At 39.0% G+C, this 9879-nt stretch overlaps 1 protein-coding gene across 1 annotated transcript in view; it reads left to right on the top strand.

Annotated features, from left to right (window-relative positions):
• The window catches only part of LOC102977482 (dynamin-3), a 306536-nt gene that overhangs the window by 205104 nt on the left and 91553 nt on the right, over nucleotides 1–9879 (top strand). The window contains exon 7 of the mRNA XM_055083872.1: nucleotides 3577–3719. Within this exon, the coding sequence (XP_054939847.1) occupies nucleotides 3577–3719 (143 nt within the window). The remainder of the gene's footprint in view (nucleotides 1–3576; nucleotides 3720–9879) is intronic.

The following is a 9879-nucleotide window of genomic DNA, read 5'->3' on the forward strand; positions in this document are numbered from 1 at the left end:
GAAATTGAGTTATTTGTAGTGAGGTGGATGGACCTAGAGTCTGTCAAACAGAGTGAAGTAAGTCAGAAAGAGAAAAACAAATACTGTATGCTAACATATATATATGGAATCTAAAAAAAAAAAAATGTTCATGAAGAACCTAGGGGCAAGATGTGGATAAAGACACAGACGTACTAGAGAGTGGACCTGAGTATACAGGGAGGGGGAACGGTAAGCTGGGACAAAGTGAGAGAGTAGCATGGACATATATACACTACCAAATGTAAAATAGATAGCTAGTGGGAAGCAGCCACATAGCACAGGGAGATCAGCTCGGTGCTTTGTGACCACCTAGAGGGGTGGGATAGGGCGGGTGGGAGGGATGGAGTCACAAGGGGGAAGAGATATGGGGACATATGTATATGTATAACGATTCACTTTGTTATAAAGCAGAACCGAACACACCATTGTAAAGCAATTATACTACAACTAAGATTAAAGAAAAAAGAGCAGTCTGTAAGTTTTATCTATGAACTTAAATCAGTCAAGTAATTATCGAAAGTTCTGATTGTTCCCTCCTAGAAGGTGTCAGTAGAGGCTAACACAGTAATAGGCTGCTTGTTACATTATACCCGAACCATTTAGGTAAAACAATTGAAGAAGTTTTAGAAAATAAAAAACTGGTGTACTTCTATTTTAAGCAACATAGTACTTCTATTTTAATGTGAAATTTGTACTTTTAAATTAAGGGTAGTTGAGTATTTGGAAGCCATGAAGCAGTGATAGTTGTGCCATTTAAAAATTATGAACATGGTTTAGAGAAGGAACTCTGGTTTGTCATGCAAGAACCATGATAGTTTATCAATATATTTAGCTCTGGTAAAATTCTTTTTTGATTACTGCTTTCATGCCTGTATTGGTCTAAGAAAAAATTCTTAGAGAAATATCACTAAGATGATTAGAAAAATAAAGTTAGAAATAAATTAAGTTGTGAATACTGGATGGATATGATTGACCATTTGGTTTCTACAGGTGACCCCTAAATTATGGCATAACTGATTCTGGTTGACTGAAAATTGAATAAATATTATACTGAAGATCTTTCATTTCGTAGATAAGCCGTTTCTCTATTGCTTCAAGGACCTTCATACTGTGTTTGAAATTAAGATAATTTTATTGCTGATTTAATGTGCACCAACACCTCTGACCCTGAGCCAGTTACTATGGCAAAAACTGGAAGAGAACAGGACATTTTTGAGGAATTGAAAGGAATATTATTATGGCTGGAGGGAAGAGAATGAGGGAATGAGTTGTAAGAGATGAATTTGGAGATGCAGGCAGTGGCTGGGTCCTACAGTGTTTCTAGGCCAAGTTAAGGATTTTGGCTCTTATCCTAAGAGCAATGGGGAGTCAGTTGTTTAAGGAATCTGAGAAGGGGAATAACACATTCATATCTGTGGGTTAAAAAGTATTGTGGGGGCTTCCCTGGTGGTGCAGTGGTTGAGAATCCGCCTGCCGATGCAGGGGACATGGGTTCGTGCCCCGGTCCGGGAAGATCCCGCATGCCGCGGAGCGGCTGGGCCCGTGAGCCATGGCCGCTGAGCCTGCGCGTCCGGAGCCTGTGCTCTGCAACGGGAGAGGCTGCAACAGTGAGAGGTCCGCGTACCGCAAAAAAAAAAGAAAAAAAAAAAAAAAAAGTATTGTGGTTGCAGATAGGAAGACCAAGAGTAGAGATGAGAGGACCACTTAGGAGTCAAAGTGAGAAATGATAGTAGCTTGGTCTTGGTTGGGGCCAGTGGAGATGGGAAAAGAAAGCAGATTTGAGAAATGTTTTGGAAAATTGAGAACTTGGTGTTAGATTAGCTCTTGTGGGTGATGGAGAGATAAAGTCAAGGATAAATCCCAAGTTCCCAGGTTGTTACGAAGTCATCAAAATGGAGAGCCCTGAAGGGAATATTAGGTACTTTATTTCAGACATGCTGAGGTTGATGCTTCCAAGAGGAGAGTCAGGCAGGTGGTCTAATACATATACCCTCACCAAAGATAAGAAGTCTGGTCTTTAGATAACATGTCCATAGCCACAGGTGTTTGAATATTTATTGAAACCATGGATGAAATGATTGCCTTAGTAGAGAACAGACAGTGACCAAAGAAGAGGTGTAGGACCCACATTTGAGGAATATCAATATTTACAGGTCTGGCAGAGGAGAACAACTTGGCAAAGGAGATGGAGAAGGTATTCAGAAAGGTTAGGAGAAAAATGACAGGAGCTGGGGTCACGAAAGCTAAGGAAAGAAGTGTTTTAGAAAGCTAAGAGTGGTCAACAGTATTGCTTTGCTATTGAGATATATGAGAAACAAATGGTAGAAACCAAGTATTTTGATTATTTACCACTCACATGGCAGTCAGGTGGCTACTGATTTCTCGTGGTTACTGTTAATCTTAGATTTGGGGGTTTGTGTCCTGTGGAATTGCTACTGGGAATGCAGTCTTCTCTATTCTTTTGTTTTCTGCTTCAGAGCCTTAATGGCAGCACATGCCAGGGGAATAACATGATAAGTCATAACTGTGGACAAGGGTATAATATAGTATGAACTATTGACAATTAAATAACTATAGATTTGTTGAATAGATATATCCAGGTAACCTCAGATGAACATAAAAATGATTTAAAACGGTTCTTCAGTCTGTCTGGGTCTGTTTATTCCCCTTACTTTAAATTTATTATTCTTTTTCCTACATTTCTATGAAGTTGATATTCTTTCTCTTGATTCTGAGTTTATTCCTTAAGCAGTTCAAGAAGGTGATCTTTTTTTTTTCCTTTTAATTCAGACTTTCCTTAATTACACTGTAATAGAAAGAACATCAGGCAAGAGAGGTAACCAGTCTGGGTTTATATCCCACCTTTGTTCTCAATTAATTGTGTCCCTCTTAGAAAATCTCTTGGAGAATTTTTTATCAGACTGAGCTTGAGGTGCCAGCAGATGACTTCAGTGGAAATGCCAAGCAGGTGGTTAGGTAGAGATATCAACAAGAAAGCTTATGTGCAACCTGTTGAGATCGTAAGCAAGTGACTAACCACAGTTGGACTGGGGCCTAAAGGTGGAGGTGAGAGGAAACACCTGCCTGAGCTATAGAATGGAGAGGAACTTAACAGCTGACAGGTACCTCTGAGCTCCACCAGTGGTAAGACATTTGGTCCTGAGAACTCAGGCAGCACCTGTAACTCTCCATTTCCTTCATTTGTACCACATTCTAACTTAAGGTTCCTTTCGACAAGGTAGCTGATCTGACAAATCAATCCATGCTAAGGTGTTATTAGGCAGCTTCATTAGTAACATTAGCTGCCTTTTAACAGGGTATCCCAGACATAAAAAGATTGTCCGAGCAAGTGACTTTAGCTGAAGGAATTTTGAGCTTCGCCGTAGGGCTGTGGATGAGAGAGTTGGAGTTATCTGTCTACACAGTCACTCTCACATGTATGTATGGCTTTTTAAGGTTTTGAATGACCTGGAAAACAATGTAGGGTGATTTTTGTCTTATGAGTTGATCTTTAATCTGTTGTATGAGTGTATGATTTTGTTTTGTTTTATTTAGCAACTTACCAACCACATTCGAGACACCCTACCTAACTTCAGGAACAAACTACAGGGACAGTTGCTGTCCATAGAACACGAAGTAGAAGCCTATAAAAACTTCAAGCCAGAAGACCCCACCAGGAAGACCAAAGCATTGCTGCAGTGAGTTACCTTTCCCTTCTCTTGTTCAGCATTTTAAACTAACTCTTCAGTTTTCTTTTTCCTTAGTCTATTTGTCATGCCGTTTTCTAGGTTTTTTCATAAAAGTAAAGTATATGAGTGAGGCTTTGTATATGTCATACAGTGAGCCTTGAATCTTTGTTTTCTAAAAGAATAATTGTTGATATTAATTCTATTATTATAAATTTAACCAATGCCCAATCCTATGCCCAATTTTATATTGTGTTTGTATAATTGCATTCAGTAAATGAGCAAAACCAACAGTGATAACTCAGCAGGGTGTTTTTGCCCTTAGTGTTTAGAAGTGGGCTAAGTTCCTGTAGAAAAGCAACTGTTTCTATTGTTGTCACTTGTAGCTATTATCTTTTTATTTCAGTCATTTCATATCATCTATCTGTGTGTATTTTTCAATGCAATGAGAACCAAGGATTTAATTTTTTTAAAAAGTACACACAGTAAGGACACATTTAAATTATTTTCCTTTTTGGTAATGATTTTAATATAGCCCTTTAGAAACACAAATGTGAAAACTGCCAAGTATCTTTTTACTCCTTCATGATCTTCCCGTCTTATCCTTGGGTTATTAGATTTATCTCTGAGGGTTCTTGGGTTAGGATAGCAGAGTTGTTGGAGAATTGCCAGCCTCTTATGTCTTTTATCCTCATTCCTTCTTTCAGCCCCTTTCAGCCTCATCTATTCTTTTATCCCTGTGCCGCAAATTGCCTCTCTCTCCATCAGAAGACCCCCACTGACCAGCTTACATTCCAGGACATCTGAAGTCCATCTCTAAAGATGATGCTTGCCACTTCTTATGGCCCCTTTCTCCCTCTGCAGTCCTGTAATCAAAATACCCTTAATCTGGCATTTAAAATGCACAACATAATTCCTTTTATTTGTGAGGAAATTTCTAAATGTTCAAATTAAGTAACATATTAAATGCATTATCTTATATTCCTCCATTTAAAAAATAATAAGATCATAAGGAGGAAAGAATTTTTTTCTTGGATTCATCTCTTTCCTAGTTTATCTTTTCTTTTTATTCTTGGCTTTGGTTAAGCTGCTATAAAAACTCTCTAAGTTACAGAGAAAGGAAAGCTATTTCTGTTTAGGCCCTAGGTCATCATCCTAACACCCAACTGAAACTATTCTCTTTGCAAAGACTGGGTCTTGCCTCTGTAATTCTGTTGGACTCAGATTACAGTTTTCCACAGCTGGATTCTTCCCTTGTTAGGAAGCTGATTCAGCTCCTTCTTTCCTTCCTTCCTGCCTTCCTCCCTCACCCCCTTTCTTCATTACTTCCTTCTTGCCTTGCTGTCATCTCTGTGTATCCTATTTGATGACTGGCTCTGTGCTAACTACTGGGAATTCAATAATGAATAAGATTTTAACCCTCAAAAAGCGGCCACAGTAGAGCAGTGGAAACAGACATATAAACAACTGTGTTAAAATCTGATAAATGCTACATTTCTGGTAAGAATTAAATGTTAAGGGAACCCAGGTAAAGAGCACTTACATGCAAGGAAGGGTGTGAATTCACAGAGAAAAAGATACTTGAATGAGACCCTGAAGTATGGGAGGAGTTTGTCAGGTGGAAGAAGGTCAAGAGAATAGTGTGAACTTCGGTATGGCTTGTTCTAGTGGGCCAGGTGGCTGGGCTGTAGGATACGGGGAATGGAGGTGAATTTTCAAATGTTTCCCAATGTTTCATACCTTTCCAGGTGTTTAAAGTTAGATTAATATTAGCATATGCATGAACATAGCTACATCTAATTATATTCTAAGTTTTCTGGCCTAAATATTTGCAGTTACTTTTAATTCATCCATGATTTTGATGAAAGAGAATAAAAGGTTCAAGTTTTAGGTGGTTTGCATTTTTTTCCTAATCTAACAGATTTTGAATTTGAAAGTGTTCCAGTATGTCAAAATTAGAGTTTCTAAACCTACTAATCACAAATACAAGTAGTCATTTTTTCTCTATAATATATTTCTTTGTTTTTTACCAACTGCCTTGAGGTAATTCATTCCTTCATTGAACTTATTGAGTACCTCTTGTATGCCAGGCAGGGGGAAATAAATAAAATGCATGGTCCTTGCCGTTTGGAGAGAGACTGATAGATGCACGATGGTGATGTACTCTGCTAAGTGCTATGCTGAAAATATTCTGAGAAAGCCAAGGAGGGGCCCTTCATCTGTGTGGCAATGAGTGGTGGTGGGGAATAGGGCTGTGGATCATGGAAAGTTTCCTGTAAAAACTAATGCTTGAACTGAGTCTTGAAGGACAGATAAAATAGCCGGACAAAGAAGCACAAGGCAGAGCAGAAAGGAAAACAAGTGTAAAAGCACAGAGATTTGGTACATGTGGGGAACTGCAAATAGCTTCTTTATGGTTGGCTTGGAAGGTGAGTGGGGATGAGAAGTAAGAGATGGGGCATCCAGGGCCAGACCACGGAGAATCTTAGGTGATGGGGTAAGGAGTTTTAATTTTATTAAATTCTGAGGAGTCATTGGAAAACAAGGCTCAACCTAGTTGTAGAGGGGCATGGGTGGGGTGTCAGAAATTTATATTGTTCTGGCAGAATGAGGTCTGTGATGCTGGGCCCAGGGAAGAGAGTAGCTCATGAAGTCTGAGGGGGCTCAGCTGGAGCAGTTGGAACAGTAGGTGATTGTAATGTCACAGGAGTTGTGGCTCATTTGACTATTATATATAAGGTTTTATTACTTAACTTTAATTCTTAATTTAAGTATTTAAAAATACCATTTTATGGTTGCAACTAAATGGGCGAATGCATTTAATGGCACAGATATTTAAAATATATATTTTATTTTTTTAATTATTATTTTTTCTACTTGTGGGTATGTATTCAAAAGAATTGAAAGCAAAGACTTGAAGAGGTATTTGTACATTCATAGGAGCATTATTCGCAGTAGCCAAAGATGGAAACAACACAAATGTTCACTGTTGTATGAATGGATAAACAAAACATGAGCGGGTTTTTTGTATATACATTCAATGGACTATGCTTCAGCCCTAAAAATGAAGGAAATTCTGACACATGCTACAACATGATGAACCTTAAAGATATTACGCTGAGTGAAATAAGCCAGACACAAAAGGACAAATACTGTATGATTCCATTCATATGAGGTACCTAGAAGAGTCACATTCGTAGAGACAAAGTAGAATGGTGGTTGCCGGGGGTAGGGGCAGAGGAGAATGGGGAATTATTTTTTAATAGAAACCAAATCTCACTTTAGGAAGGTAAAAAAGTTCTGGAGATGGATGGTGGTGATAGTTTCACAACAATGTGAATGTACTTAATGCCACTGAACTATACACCTAAAAATAATTAAAATGGTAAATGTTATGTATATTTTACAAAAACAAACAAACAAACCAAAAATCCCTCCAAAGCAGAAACCTGATCTTCTCAATCCTCTCCTTAGGATCTTTTAATGATTTCTGTTTACAGTTAGCATGGGCTGCAAGGCCCTGCATTACCTGGCTGATGTTTACTTTGCCAACCTCATTTTGGGAAGGAAGAAAGGGAGGGATAAAGGGAGGAATCAGAGATGAGATTCAATCCAGGTCTCCTGACTCTCAATGATATAGTCTGTCTACTGTAATTACCTGCCTCCTATATTTGTAAGTTAAACTTTATCAGCTAATTAACACCTTAGATCAAATAATTTAGCAAATTGTTTTCCAATGTGATACCTTTTTGAGAATCCAGTCCTTACCTACAGAATATGGTAACTTTTTCATGAAGAAAGATATCCTGAGCAGGTAGCACTGGAAAATAAAAGCAGAGTGAGGAACTGCAGTCAGTTCTGATTTGTTCTAACTGGGGAAGAAGGGAAAGCTTTACAGAAGAAGGGCTATTAGAACTCAGCAAAGCTTTAAGAAGAAGTAGAATTTCCATGGGTAAAGGATGGTAAAAAGGACACTGAAGGCAGAGGACAGCCAGAGCAAAGACAAAGAAAAATGCATGAGTGGAGAATGCTTGGGAACAGTCAGGTAGATGGAAGGGTGGAGCAGATGGAGTGTAGACTGGAGGGGTGGGAGATGAAGCTGCGGAGGCAGTTTAGGACCTAAAAGGGAGAACTCAAAGCCATGATAAGGAAATTGGACTTTAAGAGAAAAGGAGAGTGAGTCACTGCAGTGTAGAATCAGAGCCAAGGAACCCCAGGAGTTTTGCGTGGAGAGAAAGGGAAAGGGCAACGTCATGGGCCAAGTACCTGCATCTGAGCATGTTGGGACTTAAGATGAGGAAGGCAGAAAGCTGGGGAAGAAAGAGGAAGGTCTCTTCCGGACCTATGCTCAGACAGGGAAATTAAGAGGAGGGGACCAGAGACAGACGCTAGACAACTGTGGTACTGTTTGATGAACTCTAAAGAGTGTAGTTGGCACAGGAAACTATGTTAAATATCTTCTGATAAACCATAATAGAAAAGAGTATGAAAAAGAATGTGTATATATGTATAGCTGAATCACTTTGCTGTACAGCAGAAATTAACACAACCTTGTAAATCAACTATACTTCAATAGAATAATTTTTAAAAGTAGGGGCTTCCCTGGTGGCGCAGTGGTTGAGAATCCGCCTGCCGATGCAGGGGACACGGGTTCGTGCCCCGGTCTGGGAAGATCCCACATGCCGTGGAGTGGCTGGGCCCGTGAGCCATGGCCGCTGAGCCTGTGCGTCTGGAGCCTGTGCTCCGCAACGGGAGAGGCCACAACAGTGAGAGGCCCGGGTACCACAAAATAAATAAATAAATAAATAAATAAATATTAAAATTAAAAAATAAAAAAACAGTGTAGTTCGAACCTGCAATCAAGAGACCTTAATGAAAAAAGTAACAGAGGTGGGTGGATCCTAGAGGGTTTTTTGTTGTTGTTGTTTTTAGAAATTTCATGTAATGTCTGAAACATTTATATTAACATATTTCCATACAAATAACCCAAAGAAAATTTGGTATTAGTTGTTTTGTTTGTTTTTTATACAGCAGGTTCTTATTAGTCATCAATTTTATACACATCAGTGTGTACATTTCAATCCCAATCGCCCAATTCAGCACACCACCATCCCCACCCCACCGCGGTTTTCCCCCTTTGGTGTCCATACATTTGTTCTCTACATCTGTGTCTCAACTTCTGCCCTGCAAACCGGTTCATCTGTACCATTTTTCTAGGTTCCGCATACATGCATTAATATACGATATTTGTTTTTCTCTTTCTGACTTACTTCACTCTGTATGACAGTCTCTAGATCCATCGACGTCTCAACAAATGACTAAATTTTGTTCCTTTTTATGGCTGAGTAATACTCCACTGTATATATGTACCACAAATTCTTTATCCATTCGTCTGTCGATGGGCATTTAGGTTGCTTCCATGACCCGGCTATTGTAAATAGTGCTGCAATGAACATTGGGGTGCATGTGTCTTTTTGAATTATGGTTTTCTCTGGGTATATGCCCAGTAGTGGGATTGATGGATCATATGGTAATTCTACTTTTAGTTTTTTAAGGAACCTCCATACTGTTCTCCATAGTGGCTGTATCCATTTACATTCCCACCAACAGTGCAAGAGCGTTCCCTTTTCTCCACACCCTCTCCAGCATTTGTTGTTTGTAGATTTTCTGATGATGCCCATTCTAACTGGTGTGAGGTGATACCTCATTGTAGTTTTGATTTGCATTTTTCTAATAATTAGTGATGTTGAGCAGCTTTTCATGTGCTTCTTGGCCATCTGTATGTCTTCTTTGGAGAAATGTCTATTTAGGTCTTCTGCCCATTTTTGGATTGGGAGGTTTGTTTCTTTAATATTGAGCTGCATGAGCTATGGGTTTATCTCTGGGCTTTCTATCCTGTTCCATTGATCTATATTTCTGTTTTTGTGCCAGTACCATATTGTCTTGATTACTGTAGCTTTGTAGTATAGTTTGAAGTCAGGGAGCCTGATTCCTCCAGCTCCGTTCTTTCCTCTCAAGACTGCTTTGGCTATTTGAGGTCTTTTGTGTCTCCATACATATTTTGAGATGATTTGTTCTAGTTCTGTAAAAAATGCCATTGGTAATTTGATAGGGATTGCATTGAATCTGTAGATTGCTTTGGGTAGTAGAGTCATTTTCACAATGTTGATTC

Source organism: Physeter macrocephalus, chromosome 4 (assembly GCF_002837175.3).
Source record: "Physeter macrocephalus isolate SW-GA chromosome 4, ASM283717v5, whole genome shotgun sequence".
Taxonomy (NCBI): Eukaryota; Metazoa; Chordata; class Mammalia; order Artiodactyla; family Physeteridae; genus Physeter; species Physeter macrocephalus.